This window comes from Mus caroli, unplaced genomic scaffold, assembly GCF_978045245.1.
Source record: "Mus caroli unplaced genomic scaffold, Mus_caroli_1 scaffold_2, whole genome shotgun sequence".
In the NCBI taxonomy this organism is placed as follows: Eukaryota; Metazoa; Chordata; class Mammalia; order Rodentia; family Muridae; genus Mus; species Mus caroli.
Genome location: NW_028227257.1, coordinates 149,498,504 through 149,517,054, shown reverse-complemented (window position 1 = coordinate 149,517,054; position 18,551 = coordinate 149,498,504). Strand labels below are relative to the sequence as shown.

Here is an 18,551-nt window from a genome sequence, read left to right as displayed (position 1 = left end):
CATCACAAATCCAGCCCAGACCTCACCTGAGCTCCACTGTGGCCTTAACCCCCCCATGTCAAGAGACTCCATTTCTGACCACGATCAAACCACATCCACAGCCTTGGCTGGTGACTCCCTGACCTGGAATCTTTAGCACACAGTAGCCTTACATATAGACCAGGTTCTGCTCTTGGCTGCCTCCTGGTCACAAAGGGTCCCACATAATTCCTCTCCTGCCCCTCGCTGCCACCGTCCTAGAAGCTAACCTTGCCTCTGAGAATGCCTTCTCTGACCTTTGCCCAGTCAGCCAACTCCACCCTTTTGCTAACCCTGTTGGAAGCTTCGTTTTTCCATCTGTGAAATGGGCTACTTACAGTACTCATGCTACTGAGCCTGCACCTGGGACCCAGCCTTTAACTGAGCAAGGATGTAATCTTCCCTTGACCTAAATTTCTTCACTTCCCAGACCAGGCAGGGAGCAATGGTGATATCTCGGGCCCTCCAGAAGAGAAACAGCTTCCTTGCTCTGAATTCAGGGCTCTTCCCCTGAGCTCAGGCCCCTGTCCTGTGTCCTTGCAGGAGGCCGAATTCTGCAGCTGCCTCTTGTGCAGGCAGAGGATGCGGGCAGGTACTCCTGCAAGGCTGCCAATGAGGTGGGCGAGGACTGGCTACATTATGAACTACTGGTGTTGAGTGAGTGTCCCTGGTGAGGAGGGGCAGGGAGGCTCTGGTCCCAGAGAGGCCTCCTTCTGAAGGGCCCTGGGAGGCGGGGGCGCAATCCCTCTGGGCTCAGAAGGTTTGTAATAGGGTTGCAAGCTTGGGCCTTGAAGCCAGGCAGAAGTGAAGTGGCTTTGAAGTCCCAGATGGCCACTGTCTTATATGTAACTTTGAGTAGACTATACTCTCTCAGAAGCCCAAATTTCTTACCTGCTTCCAGGCCTGAGAGATTTAGTGAGATGAGCACAAGAACACCCCAGCCAGCATCTGGGACTGACTTGGGCTCACCCCAGCCCAACACCTAAACCATTTCTCCCTCTCTCCTTGCACCCAGCACCACCAGTGATCCCGGGAGACACACAGGAGCTGGTAGAGGAGGTGACAGTGAATGCTAGCAGTGCTGTCAGCCTAGAGTGCCCAGCCCTGGGGAACCCAGCACCTGCTGTGTCATGGTTCCAGAATGGGCTGCCTGTGTCCCCCAGCCCACGGCTGCAGCTCCTAGAGGAGGGACAGGTCTTGAAGGTGAGAACAGACCCCTCTCAGAGTAAAAGCACTAGGAACCAAGGGACAGTGTCATCTGGGCCATATAAAGGCCCCTTAGAGTATGGGATGTCACCTTCACAGCATATGGCATCTGTGAGGTGCCCAGCTGGTCACACAGTGCTCATAAGCATCAGTCACTCCTGGCAAATCAGGAGCACTTGTGCCACACCCAGGGCCAGGGCAGCATGCCCTTGCAAGCTCCTGACCACCAGGATCTAGATCACCACACCATAGCTTCACAGACTCCCCCAGAGATAAACACAGCCCCTCCCCCACCCCTGTGGCCTTCTTGTCCACTTAGTTACAGAGAACCAACCAATATCAGTCTTGCTTCCCAAGATACCACACAGAGCCCCAGATGGGCCTCAGAGGGACTGCTGCCGGTTACTGTGAGCACCTGCAGTCCACGTGTCTGCTGTGGGGAGACAGGGTGGGAGTGGCGTGCTCTCCGGCAGTGTGGGGATTCACTATGGAGTCCCTGGGTTCTCTCAGAGCTGTCAGCCTTGGCATCATGGCTGGTTTCTGTACCCTCAGGTTGCCACTGCGGAGGTGGCTGATGCCGCCAGCTACATGTGTGTTGCAGAGAACCAGGCAGGCTCTGCAGAGAAACTCTTTACCCTCAGGGTCCAAGGTGAGATGGCTGAGAGGGGACCTCTGTGGGTTCCTTGCCTCTCCCTGAGGTTCCCTAGCACCTATACTCAGAGTTCAGACACCCAGCCTGGGCCAAGTCACATCTTAGGACAAAGAACATTTGTGAGACTTCAATCATGTTTGGACCAATTAAGCCAGGAATAGCCTGGGCATGGGGTGGGGAATGTTCTTCCAGGGCCTTACATCATCATTACTGAGCATTTACTGTGTACCTGACATGTGCCTAAAGAACAGCTTCCAGCAGACCCTGGAAGATGGGCTGGCTTTATGATTATAGAATTACTCTAAGAGGTAACATGGGTGAAAGGGTCTCACCACCCTGAGTCTGCTGTCGACATCTGTGTTGCCATGAGCCCAGATGAGGAGATATCTGTTCCTTGAGGATAGATTGGATAATCCTCAAAGTCACAAACTGAAGCCCAAAAGCTATCTAGGTTCTGCCACTGTTTGCTGTGTGGCTTTCGGAGAATGGCTAGACTACTCTGATTGAGCCACCCTGTGCTCTTGTGCAAAGCAGCTCTACCTAATAAGGCTTGCCCTCCGAGGACTGTGTGGAGATACACCAGGGCTTGCTCTGAGAGCCTAGGGCCAGTTCCTTAGTGTGTTCCCCCCTGGTCTGCACTCTCCACCCATGTAACTGTCAATTTTGTCTCCATCCAGTACCGCCACAAATCTCAGACTGGACCGCCAGCCAGCTCACCACCACCCTCAACAGCAGTGTCTCCCTCCCCTGTGAAGTTTATGCTCACCCAAACCCTGAGGTCACATGGTACAAGGATGGCCAGCCTCTCTCCCTGGGACAAGAGGCTTTCCTCCTCCCCGGTTGGTAAACTGGGGCTCTGTGCCCACTCCAAGGCTTGGCTGGGAGTCTGAGATGTTCAAACCTGGGACAGGCTATGCACATTGAGAGGACTGGGGATGGAGAATAGCTTGGGGCCCTGAGGCTGCTGGTACAGGGACTGCTGTCCCACAGGTACCCACACTCTGCGGCTGGCGCGAGCACAGCCAGCTGACTCCGGGACCTACCTGTGTGAAGCCCTCAACGCTGCAGGCAGAGACCAAAAGATGGTACAGCTCAACGTTCTGGGTATGTCTTGTCCCTCCTGTGTTCCCTTCAACTTTTCCCATCAGCTCCTGGGAAGCCTTTGGGATCTAGGGATCCTGCTTACAGTCACCAGGAGGGTGAATTAGTCTTGAGGGTTGGATACACAAGGGTTTGATGCACAGGCTTGCTCTGAGACCTTGGGCTAGTGTCTCCCCCTCTTTGAGCCCCAGATGCCCTGTGTGTAAGGTGACAACCTCTATGAAGATGAGGAGAGATTGTAGTTCTTGGCTTACCATGTTGCTCATCATAAGCTTCAGTGTCAGTCAAGTTGAGGGGGCAGAACACCGGTGAACCCCAAGAGTTAGGCTAGGTAGGTCAGAGATTCTTGGCTTGTAGCCTATGACAGCACTCTCCATCTTGAGAATTCCCTTGGGGGAAAACCAGTCTGCAGTGTTAGAAGTCAAGATTCTCTGGAAAGTTCTTTTCAGTCCTGGGGGAGATTCATTCATTTGTATATACACAGCTGTGCCAGGCCCTGAGAGCTCACAGCTGGGCATGGATGCCTACAAGAGTGAACAGGAGTACCAGGAGCTGAGGGACCCCAGAGAAGGCTGTGTCTAATCAGGAGATGCTGGGAAGGGAAAAAAAGCCTTGCGGTCAGCACCTTCCCTGCCATGTCTAGGCACCAGGTCTCATGGCCACAGTAGGCTCTGGTAGGCTGGCCTGGGTTCACTTCCTCCAGCAACCCTGGGTCAGCACTAAGCTAGAGGGTCAGGTCCACCATTCGATCGGGTGGGCCTCCCTAGACCAAAACCAGGGTGGTTTGGGGGTGACATGGACAAGGATATTGTGTCTACTCACTGCGCTCTTCAACCCTTAGTTCCCCCCAGCTTTAAACAGGCTCCTGGAGGCCCCCAGGAGGCCGTCCGGGTTAGAGCAGGGGACAAAGCCATCCTAAGCTGTGAGACAGACTCAATCCCAGAGCCAGCTGTGACCTGGTTCAAGGACCAGCAGCCCCTAGCCCTGGGGCAGCGGATTCAGGGTCTACAAGGTGGACAAACACTGGAGATCCTGGACTCACAGGTCAGTGACCGTGGGCATCTTGGGCAATGGACACAAAGCTTTCTGACCCCAAAGGCCTGGACCTATGATGATGTGGGGGTGCCATCTCCTTAACCCAAGTAGATACACACACACACACACACACACACACACACACGAAAGTGGCCAGGAAAGGCCTGGGGCAACCAAGAGCTGGACTCCAGCTCTGCTCTGCCTCACAGTGACCTTGAATAGAGGCCTTCCACACTGGAGCAGGTCAGGCTCTCAAGTGTTTGTTGAATGAATCCGTGCCCCTCCTCTGGACTCCTATCTTCTGACTCAGCTCCAGCCCCACAGTGAAGGGCAGACCAGGGCATACTGGGCCAAGTCTGCTCCCCTCGTTTCCAGGGCCTGAGATAGGCCAGACAGTCCTACATCCCTATAGCTTCCCAGACAAGGCGACTCTCTGGGGAGTCTCTATTCTACACACTAACACCATGTGCTCTGTCCAGGCATCAGATAAGGGTGTGTACAGCTGCAAAGTTAGCAACACAGCTGGCGAGGCCATCCGGACCTTTGTCCTTGCCATCCAAGGTAAGCCAGGACCAGTTTGGACCTCAATATTTTGAGAATAGAGCCTTTCATGACTTGGAAACAAGCTGATCCTGGGGGAGCTGGGGTCCCAGAAAACCTAATGGCCACCAAAGCCACCTCAAACTAGTAGCTTTAGGGTACTTGCCTCATGAATTTGAAGAATGAAATCCATAGACTCTAGAGGGTGAGTTTTAGAGAGCTTATTTTACATTCACAAGTAGGAGAGAGAGACAGACAGACAACAGACATTGGAGGCCATGCTCCTGTATAGCCAGAGCTCATCCAAGAAAATAGGGTACCACTGAGGGGCAGCACAGACCTTTCTAAAGGACTTATGGCAGAAACTGGGTGAGACATAGGGAGGGCTGAGCTAGCTGGTAGGTCTGGTCCTTCTCTGTTGTGGTCATGTCCTCATGTACAGCTTCCAGGTAAGGGTGAGTGACCATAGGAACCAGGAACCAGGGCTCTCTCCTGGCATTCCTGACCTAAGGCAGGGAAATTCTTGGAACCCCTGCTCTGGGGTCCCTGCCCCACCTGGCCAGTTCTTAGCCTCTGTCTGTCACCCCCACAGCTCCCAGGGCTGCCAGGAATGAGATCAATAGCTGGGTCCTGAGGTCCTACCATCAAGGGCTAAGTGCATAAGATCTGAAGTTTTCAAAACCAAGAAGGGAGTTAGGATATAGCACAAAATCAGGGCCCGGTGCGTGCCTATAGTCCCATGGGAAGGAGGTGGAAGTGGGGAATCGTGAGTTAAAGGTATGTAAGCTACACCCTTAGGTAGACAGCTATCTCAAGACCAGACTGAAACCTTGTCTCAAAAACAACAAAAAGTCCACATAGGACTCTTTCTGCGGCATGCTTGGAAGGACTTAGTGAGATAATTCTGTTCCTCTGCCTGCCAAGTTTCACAGAGAAGCAGAACCTGCTCACTGGGCATACGGAGCACAAATCTACTGAATAGATTAGACACCAGGCACGTGCCTGGCAGCTCAGCATGGGGCTGAGAGAGTCCCAAAGGACTGTTGGTCCCTGAGCGTCCCTTCCCCATCCTCAGGCTGAGTGGGTCAGCTGGGATGCTGCTTTGGAGATACTTCAAAGCTGTGGCTTTCTAGTTCCATCTGTGAATAAAGCAACTCCTGCCTCCACCAATAGAGTGTAAAATAAAAACCCCTAACCTGCCCGAGAGGAAGGAACTGGGGAACAAGGAAGAGTGCAGAAACCTACCATCTTCCCGCAGTGCCTCCAACATTTGAGAAACCCGAGAGAGAGACGGTGAGCCAGGTAGCTGGGAGGACCCTAGTCCTGGCTTGTGATGTGTCCGGAATCCCTGCTCCCACTGTGACTTGGCTGAAGGACAGATTGCCCGTGGGTGAGTACCCATGTCCTACTACCCATTTTAGTGCAAAATAGGTAGGTGTTCATTCAGTAGAGCAACAGTAGAAGTCCAGGAAATTGTTCGGTATTAGTGGTCCTGTCAAAGACGGAGGGCTCATGGAATGTGGTGGTTCAAGCTTGCAACCCTAGCACAGGAGGTGGAGCCACGGGGAGCCAGCCTGCCTCAGTTGCTCTGCATGCCTCTGATGATAGCAACTTAAGGAAGAAGGAACAGACTTTGGCTGATGGTTCCAGAGGGAGAAGAGCCCATCACACCAGTGAGGGAGGAGAGCAAGCTGCAAGCCTGGTGCTAGGAGCAGGAAGCAGAAAAAACACAGCTTTAACCACAGAGAGGAAGCAGAGGGAGTGAGACCAGGCTATTAACTTGGGGAGGGGAGGGCACTGGGGATGGGGGAGAGAGCGGGTGTCAAATACCTGAGCCTGGGTCGCTCTCTCTCTGTTTCTCTGTCTCTGTCTGTCTCTTCCTCCCTTCCTTCCTCCCTCTCTCTCTCCCCCCTTCCCTCCCTTCCTCCCTCAAGTTAGGCTGCTCTGTGATGGCAGCCATACCCCCTTTTGCCCTTCACTGCTTTTATTGGCCACTGGAATGCAGTATCGGGAGCCACTCCTGCTGGAGTCCTCTGGTGTTTGTCCCCTCCACTCAAAAGACAAGAGAGAGGCTCTTCAGGCCTGGCTATGCCCAGGCTTGGGGCTTCTCTGAGCTGCCCCTCCCCCTGTCAATCAGCTCTGCACCTGCTTGACCATGGGTCACTCCATCTTAGCTCTCCTCCTCACCCTTGACCTCTACACCCTACTAGGGTGAGTCTGTGGACCTCAGCCTGTCAGCTGGTAAATCCTACCGCACAGTACACTGAGGCTGTGCCATGCTGGACATCACTGCCCCCTGCCAGTGCCTGGTGATGTCATCACCCCCCTTACCCCCCCCCCCGATGGTCTCAGGCCCACGGGTCCCTCTAGTACACAGGCAGAAGATTCTGACAGCTCGTCACTGAGGAGTTAGTGGCAGCTGTGGAGACCTCAGGTTGTGGCTGGACAATGTGTTCCCCCACCCCATTCACATGTAGACTCTAGCCCAACTCTTCACATTGTAGCTTTAGTGAGCTACAATTTACATCCTATATAGTCCAGCCATTTAAAGAGTATCATTCAAGGCTTTTCAGTGTATCCAAGGAGTGGAGCCACTGCCACAACCAATTTTACAATGTCATCATTGCCCAGTAAAGAATCCCCATAGCCATTAACCATCCCCCATGCCCTGCAACTTCCCACCCACAGCAGTCGACCATCAGTGTCCCTGAAATGCCTGTCCTGGGCATTCATTCTGATGGCGTCACGTCATCCTGTGACCTTCTGCATCTGCCTCGCTCCATTTAGCCTGAACCTTTGAAAGCTCACTGGGCAGCCTGGATCAGCCTTACTTTTTCAGAAATAAATTTAATTATTTTTCATTGTTCCTTTACATAATACCTCATGTGGCTTTGTAACCCTGGCTTATTGGACCACTTGCTATGCAGACTAGACAGGCCTGTAAACTCACAGATATCTACCCGTCTCTGCCTCCCACGTGCTGGGATTGAACAGGTAGCACTGTTTCTTAACCAGCCTTGGGCTGTCACGATGAGGCTGCAATGACCTTGAAGTACAGGTGTCTGTGGGTGTTCAGGGTTCTGGGGTGGGGGTGTTTTTGTTTCTCCTGTGTGAACCCTTGAGTTAGCCTGGCATCAAAGCCTCTATCAGGCCTCTAGTTCACGCACGCTGTTCCCTGCCTGGAATGCCTCATGGTCTTGTCTGCTTGGATCTGACTGGCTTCTGCTCAAGCTTTGTCCCAGCAGCCCCCATTGAGGAGCCTTCCTAGCTCCTACTGCCCCTCCCATCTCTCTCTAGTACCCTCCTACTCCTCCCCTGTCCCTTCCATCCTCCCCTGCCCTCCAACCCCCAGCTCCCTGACTCTGAGAGAGTGGTACAGCAGTCAGCCCTCGGCTGCACTGTGCCTTTGTAATACATTTCATGCTTCTTGAAGACAGGGACCACGGTGCTCACCTTTTTCTTCCGAGCTCTAAGTAGGACACAGGGTGTGGCTGGTCCAGGGGTCAAGGTGGGGTGGAGGTAAGGGTTGGTATGATTAGAAATACCTTCAGGACAGATATGCAATGGGGCGTTCCAAGATACTGAGTGGAGTCCCAGGAGCCCCAAGGGTGGGGCCACTGAGTGGCTGATTCCCCTTGATCAGCAACCTAGATATATATAGAAGGTGTGGGACCCTAACGGGTGGGAAGGAGGACTGTAAGAAGGAGAATAGCCATGGATGGGTTAAGGAAAGAGGTTGCAATGGTTAATTTGTCAACTTGACCTAGGCTCGGGTCACCACTGAGAAAGCATCAATATGGGAGTGTCTAGATCATGTTGGCCGTGGGCATGCCTGTCTGGGACTGTCTTAAGCCTCAGGTCACCACTGGAAGAGCATCCATGTGGGAGTGTCTAGGTCACGTTGGCTGAGGGCATGTCTGTCTGTCTGTCTGTCTGTCTGTCTGTCTGGGACCGTCTTAAGCGTGTTTCCTGGTGTGGAAAGGCCCAGCCAGAGAATGGATGACACTTTTCCCTGGGATTGGGTCCTGAGTTAGAGAAAGCTAGCTGAACACAGATGTGCACACATTCCTTCCTTCTCTGTTGTGGCTGTGACCAGCTGCTTCCTGATGCCACCACTCCCTCTGAAGGACTGTCACCTGGAACAGTGGGCCTAACAACCCCTGTTACCTCTACACTGCCTTTGTCTGCTAACCTTTCACAGTGGCAGAAGGGAAACTAGGCCAGTAGAAATCTACGAAGGTGCCTCGGACCCACGAGTGCCTCAGTTTCCCTGTCAGTACAGGAAGGAAGTACAAGACTCAAGGGCTTCCCTTCATTCCACAGAGAGCAGCATGATGCACGGAGTGGTCTCCCGAGGTGGCCGCCTCCAGCTGAGTCACCTGCAGCCAGCCCAGGCTGGTACCTACACTTGTGTGGCTGAGAACGCCCAGGGAGAGGCCCGCAAAGACTTTGTAGTGTCTGTACTAGGTGCGTCTGTGCTCTACACTACCCCCTCTTTGCCCCATCCCCAGCAGCCCTTGCTGCTGGCAGGCCCTCACCATGGCCTGCGTCACAGTGCCTCCCCAGATCCAGGACTCAGGCATGGCACAAGAACACAATGTGTTGGAGAAACAGGAGATTCGGCTGCACTGTGAGGCTGAAGGCCAGCCACCACCAGATATAACCTGGCTGAAGGACGGTGGTCCGTTGGACCAGCACGTGGGACCTCACCTCCGGTAAGGCCAGGCTGTGCCACCTGAGGCACCAGGGCTTCCAGCCTGTGTGTGCCTGCCCTCAGTGACCCTTCCTCATGCAGGTTCTATCTGGACGGTGGCACCCTGGTGCTGAAGGGCCTAAGAACAGCAGACTCGGGTGCCTACACCTGTGTGGCCCACAACCCAGCTGGGGAGGATGCCAGGCTACACACGGTGAATGTACTGGGTGAGGAACTGAGGCTGAGGAGATGCAGGGAGCCCCAGTGCCTTGTGGGAAAACCTACAGGATTATGAGTGGGCAGAGTCAGGAACCTCCAGTCAAGACCTGGTGACAGCTACTCTGCAGGCTCCCTGGGCCTTCAGGCCTTGTTCTCTAGTAAGAGTCACAAACTTCCCCTCCCAAGGTTCAGCCATGAAAAGATTGGGTGAATCTGGGTCCAAGACAGTGGACCTCATCTCTCCAGGGCATAGCCGAGACTCCAAAATCCTAACTACAATGGCCGGCAGTGGCATAAGGTCAGGGCTGGGTGCTGCCTTCCCTCCAAGTCCCTCAACACTTTTAATCTACTGCCCCCAGTTCCTCCCACCATCAAGCAACAAGCTGGTGACACGGGGACCCTGGTGAGCAGGACTGGAGAGCTGGTGACCATGGTGTGCCCTGTCCAAGGATCCCCACCCATTCACGTGAGCTGGCTCAAGGACGGCCTGCCCCTTCCACTCTCCCAGCGCACCCTCCTCCACAGCTCTGGCCGCACCCTCAGGTAGGGAAGCCCAGCCTCTGGTCCCAGATGACAGTTGCTGACGTGCTCTTCAGGCAACTTTGGCTCCAAATGCTTCCGTGTGGATAGAAGAATACAAATAGTGCAGACACCGAGGTTTGTGGTGAAGATCCTGCCACCTAGTGGAGCCCCAGAGGAGGCCTCATCCTGTGGTCTGATGGAGAAGGCATAGTCCAAGAGGACACCTGGGTGTACTGTCCTGGAAAGCCAGATGGAAAACAAGGAGGGCTTCCTGGAAGGGGCCTGAGCAAAGCTAGTGGTTCTAGACTCCAGCAAGCAAGAGAGTCTTGTAGCCGAAAGGACCAGGTATAGAGGGACAGATAGTAAGGCTCCAAATCATGAGCTCAAAAGACAGTCAAAGCTGGTCAGGGAGACACAGGGACATCAGAGCCTGTTGTGGTCAAAGCTAGCTGCTTACCTCTTCCTGGTGCCGAGGTGTAAGAAGGTGGAGCCAGGCCTGGTTTCCATGGAGAACAGCATCCAGACAGAGCAAGTCCAAAGGGCCACCCCCACCCCCAAGATGGGAGCAGGACAGAAAGACAACAGGGACAGGCAGATGTTACAGGTTGGGTCTTGAGGTTCCTAACAAGCAACTCTTATCGTGATGGGGTTTCTCCTGGGTTCTGGGAATCTCACAAATCACCAGGGATGCACAGAGAGCACCTTTACACACTGAGTCACCTTGTCAGCCCAGAAAGGGGAACTTTTAAAGGCAAAATGAGAAGTATACAGGATACCCCGCAACCCCAGTCCCTTAAGCACACGACCACACGGTACTGGTAAGACTGACCCTATCTGAAGCGGCCTGGGTCACTGCCAAGCAGGTGCTCACTGAGCATTCCCACCCGTGCTCAGAGGTCTGTCAGACACCTTTGGTGACAGCCACATTGGGCAGTCATGCACAAGAACCCTTACTGGCTGTGTGGGCTTGACCAAAGGGACTCCATCTTGAATCTGACTACCCCGAGCTTCTCGGGCACCTGGGGGAGATGCACTGTCTACTTGGAGCTTGGGGAGATAGACACTCAGGGACTAGCAGCACCGTGGAAGATTCTGGAAGCCAGACGGATGCAAGTATCTGCCACACGTGGGCACCATGTCCTTTGGACTTGGAGGAAGGCTTTTGGCAGGGACAGGAGGATGTGGGGAGGCTCTGTGCAGGAAGGGACACTGGCCGGGCTCTGACACCATCACAAGAGCAGCCCAGAAGAAGCTGGGGGCTCAGGAGAAAGGAAACTGAATGGGGCCGGTAGATGGAGACAACTCATAAGTGATTGCCAGTTGAGAGAATGCCTGCTGGGACAGTGAGCTGCCAGCACTTAGGGGACAGAGGTTTGGCTGAGGCAGTAAGGACTAGAGAAGGTAGTGGGTGTGGGGCTCAGGGAAGAGGAGTTGGGGCTGTCCCCAGGGAGCACTAGGAGGCCAGGAAAGGGATATGAAGCGGGATAGAGGGTTCTCCTTACAGAATCAGCCATTAGGAACCGAGATAAGAAAACTCAACAATTTTCCCTTTTCCCCTCCCCACCCCTTTCCCCTTTCCTCTTCCCCTCTCCCCCTTCGGGGAGGGGGCTCAGGATCTCTCAGGTGCAGCTGGCAGATTCAGGCATCTTCACCTGTGTGGCTGCAAGCCCAGCTGGTGTGGCTGACAGAAACTTCACCTTGCTGGTACTCGGTATGGGGCAGGGTGGGGCAGTGAGTAGGACACAGGCTAGGACAGATGAGAATAAAATCCCCAATCCGAGGCTCAACAGGGTGGCTCCGGGGAGAGCCATGGGACATTCCAATCTAATTTCTTCCATTGTCTGTTCATTTATCCCCCAAGTTGTGAGCAGGCACTTCAGCTCCAAGAGCCGACAGGCATAACTTATGGTAATGAACACTGAATCTGCGCCCCCAGCTCCACTAGGTAGACAAGGGGGTGCAAGGTTGTAGGACTCACCTAGCATGAGAGTTCTAAAGGGTTTATCCATGAAGACCATAGGCCACAGACTGTGCAAAAATCCCGGGTGAGGGCCATCTGCTGTAGGTTGATGCAGACCCTGCCTACGCCTGTCCCCTTCAGTGCCCCCCATCCTGGAACCAGTGGAGTTTCAGAACAACGTGATGGCTGCCCAAGGCTCTGAAGTAGTCCTTCCGTGTGAGGCCCGGGGAAGCCCCCTGCCTCTCGTGTCGTGGATGAAGGATGGGGAGCCTTTGCTGCCTCAGAGCCTTGAGCAGGGGCCTGGCCTGAAGCTGCAATCAGTGAGTGTTGGTGACGCCGGGACCTACTCCTGCACGGCAGCAAGCGAGGCAGGGGAGGCCAGGAGGCACTTCCAGCTGACAGTGATGGGTGGGTACCTTGTCCTCAGCAGCTTCGGTGGCTGGAGGGTGAGGTGGGACCCCAGGACTGAGAAAAATCCAGTGAGGAAGAGGAGTTCCCCAGAGGTTTGGGGTCAACTTTGTGTGAGGCTGCAGAGAGAGGCCTCGCTGGCTCTACCTGCCGAGCTACTGTGGCTGAGAAGTCCGGTTCTCTTCAACTATATTCCAATATTTTTACCACCAGACCCTTGGTGTCAAAAGCAAAAGCTAGAGCCGCCAACATGTAGAGACACAGCCTCCACAAGGGAGCCCAAAAACCTGCAATGAGGGGCCATATTAAAAACACTTGCTTCAACTCTGTCTCCTCCCCATGTCATTGTTGAGATCAAGGTACAAATAATTGTCCGGGGGCCATGGAGCTGTGGTTTCTATATCTAGGTGACTGCCCAGCACCCCCCCTACACACACACCATACTCTACTGTTTTTTGGCCTTTCAGAAATAAGCCTCTTGATGGTGGGGGAGGGGAGAAAAGCTGACCCAAGATGGACATCTTGCAGATCCCCCTCACATTGAGGAGTCTGGTGAGACTTCAGAGCTGTCACTGACACCTGGTGACCACCTCGAACTCCTATGTGAGGCCCAAGGCATCCCTCCACCCAACATCACTTGGCATAAAGACGGGCAGGCCCTGCGCAGGACGGAAAATGACAGCCAAGCTGGCCGGGTGCTCCGGGTGCGGGATGTACAGGTATTGGCATCGCCCACTAGGGGTAAGTAAGGAGGGATAGTCTGGCCAGAAGTTGGGGTGGCATGAGGGATGGACATGTGGAGCCAGAAGCAGCTGATCTCCCCTCGTTCCCAGGTGGACAATGCTGGGCTGTATACCTGCCTGGCTGAGAGCCCTGCAGGTGAAATTGAGAAGAGCTTCCGGGTCAGGGTTCAAGGTAGGGAGGAGGTATGGGCACGGGGAAAGGGGGAGTGGCGTGGACCTGCAAGACTGAGTCTATCCCTCACATCCTCTCATCCCTCAGCCCCTCCAAATGTTGTTGGGCCCCGGGGTCCCCGCTCTGTGGTTGGCTTGGCTCCAGGGCAGCTGATCCTGGAGTGCTCGGTGGAGGCAGAGCCAGCACCAGAGATTGAGTGGCATCGAGGTGGTGTCCTGCTTCAGGTGAGCCCTTCATCTCCAGCTGAGGCCTCTGACCAAATGGCCGCAGGGCTCTAAGGGTCTGTTTGTCTGGTGTCACTCTGCGTGTCTGCTCTGGGCACATCTTCTACCTGATGGTACCGTCACTCCGTGTCATGGTTGGGCACTGCAGCAAGACCAGGATTCGTACCTGGTGCTCTTTCCGTCGTACCCTTAGGTTACACTGAGGCCTTTGTGACCCACATCTATGTTGTAGCTATGGACTGGGAGATTGCGGGTCTGTGGGTTTAGTGACAGTGCTCAGCCCCTCCAGGTTCCTGAGGGTCTCAGCAGAGTGACCCTCTGCTGCAGATCTGTTGCTAGCCTAAGATGGAGCAGAGTCTCGTAAGTCTCTCAGACCTCCTGGCCTGATGCTTGTCTAGGCCAAGACTAGTTAGATCAATAGGGAACCATGAAGCAGAAACTCTGGAGGGAAGGCCATACCCTGCAGGTAGGACCCAGAGATGGGCTGGACACTTGGCTCTGTCTCCAAGGTATTTCCTCCTACCCCAGCAAGAGAATGACATCTCAGGACTCGGTTCTGAACCCATAAGACCAAGGCCATTGCCACATGCCAATAAAGATCCTTCTCTCCCCTCCTCCGGGGGCTCTGCAGGCAGATGCCCACACTCACTTTCCAGAGCAGGGCAGATTCCTCAAGCTGCAGGCGCTGAGCACCGCGGACGGCGGGGACTACAGCTGCACAGCCCGCAACAGGGCAGGCAGCACCAGCGTGGCTTTCCATGTGGAGATCCACAGTGAGTGTCCCCCTCCCCGCCCACCTTCCCCTCAGAGCCACAGGCTCCCAGCCCTGCCCTCTTCCCCTCCCCAGCGGCACCCACCATCCAGTCAGGACCGAACACTGTGAACGTCTCAGTGAACCGCACAACCCTACTGCCCTGCCAGGCCCACGGTGTGCCCACACCCCTCGTGAGCTGGCGGAAGGATGGGATCCCTCTGCACCCTGGGAGCCCCAGGTGGGAGCCAGAAGGGAGGGCTTTGGGAGGACCCGGGTTTAGGCTCCTTTCTTCCAGTCACAGAGAGAAACTCCTTTGGGCAGTTGGAGCAGAAAAGTGACCTTATACAGGATGTGGGTGGCTCTCGGTGACAAGGACAGGCACACCACTGACCTTGTGATCTGTTTCTCTATGGTGTCTTCTCCTCACCCTCTTTCTCTCTCTCTCCTGCCTCTGTAAGCATGACAGATACCTCCTCTCCACCCCAAGTATACAGCTCCCCGTTCACACAACCTGGGGAAGCAGCAAGCCCTCTATAAACATTAAACCCAAATTCCCAAGGCACGCAATGCCGTTGGCCCCGCCTGTATGATGAACCATCTTCTGCCCAATCTACTGCAATCCAAGGGCAGGATTATATAACATAGCCCAGGCTATAATGGCCATTGAGGCCATTCTCAAACATAGTGAGCCCGCTGCCCCCTGGAGCAGCTCCCCTTGACCTCTCTGGTAGTTGTATAACTTTGTCAGTCTCTCAAGTGCAGGACTGACTTGTAATTCTTTTGTACGGAGAGCTGGGGACAGAAGGGAGCCCCCAGCTGGAAGCACAGTCAGGAGTCCAGCCCCTCTCAGGGCCCCATCTGCCTGTCTCCAGGACAACATCTCTTTCTGTTACAGGCTAGAGTTTCTGCCTGAGGGCTCACTGCGGATTCATCCAGTCCTGGCACAGGATGCTGGACACTACCTCTGCCTAGCATCCAACTCTGCTGGCTCTGACCGGAAAGGCCTAGACCTCAGAGTCTTTGGTAGGTGGGCGGGGAAAAGCATCATCCTGCCTTCAGCATCTGCTCCTGCCAGGGGCCAAGGGCCAAAAACAACAATCCTCAAGAGGTTTCAGCCATAAAGCTCAGGAGAGAAAGGTTTTACCCATATGTAGTCAGAGGACAAATATGTCATACACCCTTCCTTAAAAACACAGGACATCAAATGTTCCATGGGAGCTGGGCTCAAAGCCACCGAATTGGGTCCTCTGATCAAGCTTTGCCTTCTGTGGCAGTTTTCCTGCCTTGCAGGACTCTGACCTTTGGCAGGACTGATGGACAGATGTCTTGGTAGCCTCACTCAAGTGTGGAGTGTCAGGGAGGCACCAGGTTCAGGGACTCAGAAGACCCAACCAATCCATTGTTCCTTGTAAGCTCTCCCTGGAGAACTCCCCTCCCTCAGCTCCCTGGGATAGGTTGAAGATGGCAGCCAGTGTCCCAGTTGTGAGCACAGTCTCAGAGAGCCTCCACATCCCCACCCCATGCCTGTTTCTAATAACCAACCTCTTCCCAGAGCCCCCGGCCATTGCTCCTGGCCCCTCCAACCTGACCCTGACAGCCTACAGCCCGTCCTCGCTGCCCTGCGAAGCCAGAGGCTCTCCCAAGCCCCTGGTGACCTGGTGGAAGGATGGGCAGAAGCTGGACCTCCGCCTGCAGCAAGGCGCCTATCGGTAATGAACGGTCCATCTACGGTGTAGACATACGGGGGGTTGGGGCCATCACACCGAGTGTGGCAGGGTTAGTGAGGAGGGTCCAGGACCCCAGGTGCCAGGGGAAATTGTGACACGGAGGCAGAGGGATCCCCCTGGCAGGAGAGAAGGTGCTTGAACGCATGGCCCCACAGAAAAACATGCATGACTTATTCAGCACATTGAAAACAGGATGTGAGGGGACTTGGGGGGCTTAGTGGCAGGTCAATTGCTAGGCATACAGGAGGCCTGTAGTGGTAAATAATTAAAGTCTACTCTATGCTCCCAATGGCTCTGCACTGGCCCAAGGGCTCTGGATTCATGAATAAAAGACACGCACATGAAACCTTTATATTTAATATGCCCTGGCTAGGTCAATGGTTGGGCCACTCTTGAACCTCCACGTGGCTAACACATGGCTCCCCTCAGTTATTCCTGAGTTAATACTTGCTAAATCTATATAGCATCTCTGCTATCCCAGACCAAATCGGGGGAGTGGCCCCTGGGGCTGCTTTCTCTGATTCTTTTTTTGGGGGAGGGGGGGTCGAGACAGGGTTTCTCTGTGTAGCCCTGGGGCTGTCCTGGAACTCACTTTGTAGACCAGGCTGACCTCGAACCCAGAAATCCACCTGCCTCTGCCTCCTGAGTGCTGGGATTAAAGGTGTGCGCCATCATGTCCAGCTTACATGTTGGCGGGCTCTCCCTCCTGCACTTTTTCCTTTGTGGTACGCCGTCCTAATGGCAGAATCCCTCTCCTCTGCAGTTCTTGCCCAGAAATCCTAAAAGCCCCTCCTCCATCCCTCTGCCCAACCATTAGCCACTGGCTCTTTATTGACCAGTCAAAAAAACCAACTGTTGGCAGGGACCTGCAGCAGATGTGGGAATTCCCATGCAAGCACAAGTCAAATCAACAGAAGCCTGTAGCTACTTCTGAGAGCTTCAAGTGTTGCCCATGTATCACTGTGGCCAGTGGAAAGTGACCATCAGAAGTGTTTGTTATGTCTCATCGATGACACACTGTCCCCAACACCACACGGGAAGCAGAACAGAATCAATGCACACGAAAGTCCACAAGCCCAACAGCTGAGACTTCTAGGTCTAGAAAGTTCTAGAAGATACTTCTTTTCCGTGCACGATGTTTGTCTGTGTTATGTATATCCCATGCGTGTTCAGCAGCTCAAGGGGCCCAAAGAGTCTCAGATCCCCTGGAGCTGGAGTTCTGCCCGGAAGTGTGGCAGGGCCTCTGAGCCTCTGAGGCCCTAGAAGATCTGAGTCAGGCCTGGAGTGGGGACACAGCTGTGGCTCACCCCAGGCCCCTCACTTCAGCCATCCCTCTGTCCATCCCAGGCTTCTGCCTTCCAATGCCCTGTTCCTCACCGCTCCCAGCCCTCAGGACTCAGCCCAGTTTGAGTGTGTCGTGAGCAATGAGGTGGGCGAGTCCCGCAGGCGCTACCAGGTGACTGTCCACGGTAAGTCCTCGCAGAGGAGGGAAATGTGGGTCTGACACCCTCCCTCCTAGGGGGTCTCCTGTCAGCAGGTACTTGTGCTGGCTTCACCCCGTGACTTCTGTGCGTCTTAGGACACCTCCTTCTGGAAACTCTCCGGGGTCTTAACTCCCACCACTCAGATATCTTCCAATCTTCATCAATCTAAACCCAAATCTGCTTCTTCTTCCTCAGCTGCCTGGGCCCTCCAGGCAGACTAAGGTCTCAGCTGGACCTGCGAGGCCCCATGTGGTCCAGCCCCACAGATGGCACACAGGTTCAGCTTGCCCCATGGCTTGCCCTGGGATCAGCTATGCCTCTGCTTGCCTCAGGATCTCATCACAAGCTGTCCCCTCTGCCAGAAGCGTGCTTCCTTCACCCGACCAACACCTACTTTTCCTCCAGATTTCAATTCTGTGTCACCTCTCCCAGAGGCCTTCTCCAAAGTCACCAGGCCAACGTCTCTACAGAAAGCTATTCATGACTATCTCTGTGCCCAAAAATATCTGCAGAGTATGCAGTATGACTTTGCCATTCCCTCAGCTTCCGTCTATGCTGTCACCTCTCATGCCACCTCATGTCCTAGCCTCTCTTCATGACAGTTCTGTCCCCAAGGTCCGGTGACCACCTGTCCCCTCTGCACCTCAGCAGGGACTTGTCTTGTATTCTAGTGCCTCCCACCATTGCGGACGACCAGACACATTTCACGGTGACCAGGATGGCACCTGTGATCCTCACGTGCCACAGCACAGGGTCACCAGCCCCAGCCGTGACCTGGAGCAAGGCAGGCACCCAGCTGGGAGCAAGGGGCAGCGGCTACCGCATCTTGCCCTCTGGTAAGTTATGGCGAGCAGCAGAGATGCCTCTGAGGAGAGAGGAGGCTGCATTAAGGTGTGGAAGGGCTCTGGACAGCAGGAAAGAAAGCAAGGTTTACTCACCTTGCTGTGTAAGCTGAGAGAAGACCCTTGCCCTCTCTGAGCCTCAGTGCAGTGTCTGAGGCCCATTAGAGGAAATGCGGGGGATCCTGGAAAAATCAAGGGTTTCTGATGAAAGGAGAAATATCTGTGGGAGTATTGGCAAAGCTAGCTTCACC

General features: G+C 54.4%; 1 protein-coding gene across 1 annotated transcript in view; it reads left to right on the top strand.

The window, feature by feature from the left end:
• Hmcn2 (hemicentin 2) overlaps positions 1 to 18,551 on the top strand; it is a 146,942-nt gene that overhangs the window by 97,130 nt on the left and 31,261 nt on the right. Inside the window, exons 55-77 of the mRNA XM_021181028.2 lie at positions 562 to 675; positions 1,034 to 1,221; positions 1,777 to 1,873; positions 2,554 to 2,715; positions 2,867 to 2,980; positions 3,819 to 4,021; positions 4,492 to 4,573; positions 5,811 to 5,942; positions 8,876 to 9,019; positions 9,108 to 9,267; positions 9,348 to 9,472; positions 9,824 to 10,007; positions 11,600 to 11,697; positions 12,088 to 12,354; positions 12,883 to 13,073; positions 13,188 to 13,269; positions 13,357 to 13,493; positions 14,125 to 14,266; positions 14,341 to 14,485; positions 15,143 to 15,270; positions 15,800 to 15,956; positions 17,322 to 17,443; positions 18,130 to 18,294. Of these exons, the coding sequence (XP_021036687.1) occupies positions 562 to 675; positions 1,034 to 1,221; positions 1,777 to 1,873; positions 2,554 to 2,715; positions 2,867 to 2,980; positions 3,819 to 4,021; positions 4,492 to 4,573; positions 5,811 to 5,942; positions 8,876 to 9,019; positions 9,108 to 9,267; positions 9,348 to 9,472; positions 9,824 to 10,007; positions 11,600 to 11,697; positions 12,088 to 12,354; positions 12,883 to 13,073; positions 13,188 to 13,269; positions 13,357 to 13,493; positions 14,125 to 14,266; positions 14,341 to 14,485; positions 15,143 to 15,270; positions 15,800 to 15,956; positions 17,322 to 17,443; positions 18,130 to 18,294 (3,339 nt within the window). The remainder of the gene's footprint in view (positions 1 to 561; positions 676 to 1,033; positions 1,222 to 1,776; positions 1,874 to 2,553; positions 2,716 to 2,866; positions 2,981 to 3,818; positions 4,022 to 4,491; positions 4,574 to 5,810; positions 5,943 to 8,875; positions 9,020 to 9,107; positions 9,268 to 9,347; positions 9,473 to 9,823; positions 10,008 to 11,599; positions 11,698 to 12,087; positions 12,355 to 12,882; positions 13,074 to 13,187; positions 13,270 to 13,356; positions 13,494 to 14,124; positions 14,267 to 14,340; positions 14,486 to 15,142; positions 15,271 to 15,799; positions 15,957 to 17,321; positions 17,444 to 18,129; positions 18,295 to 18,551) is intronic.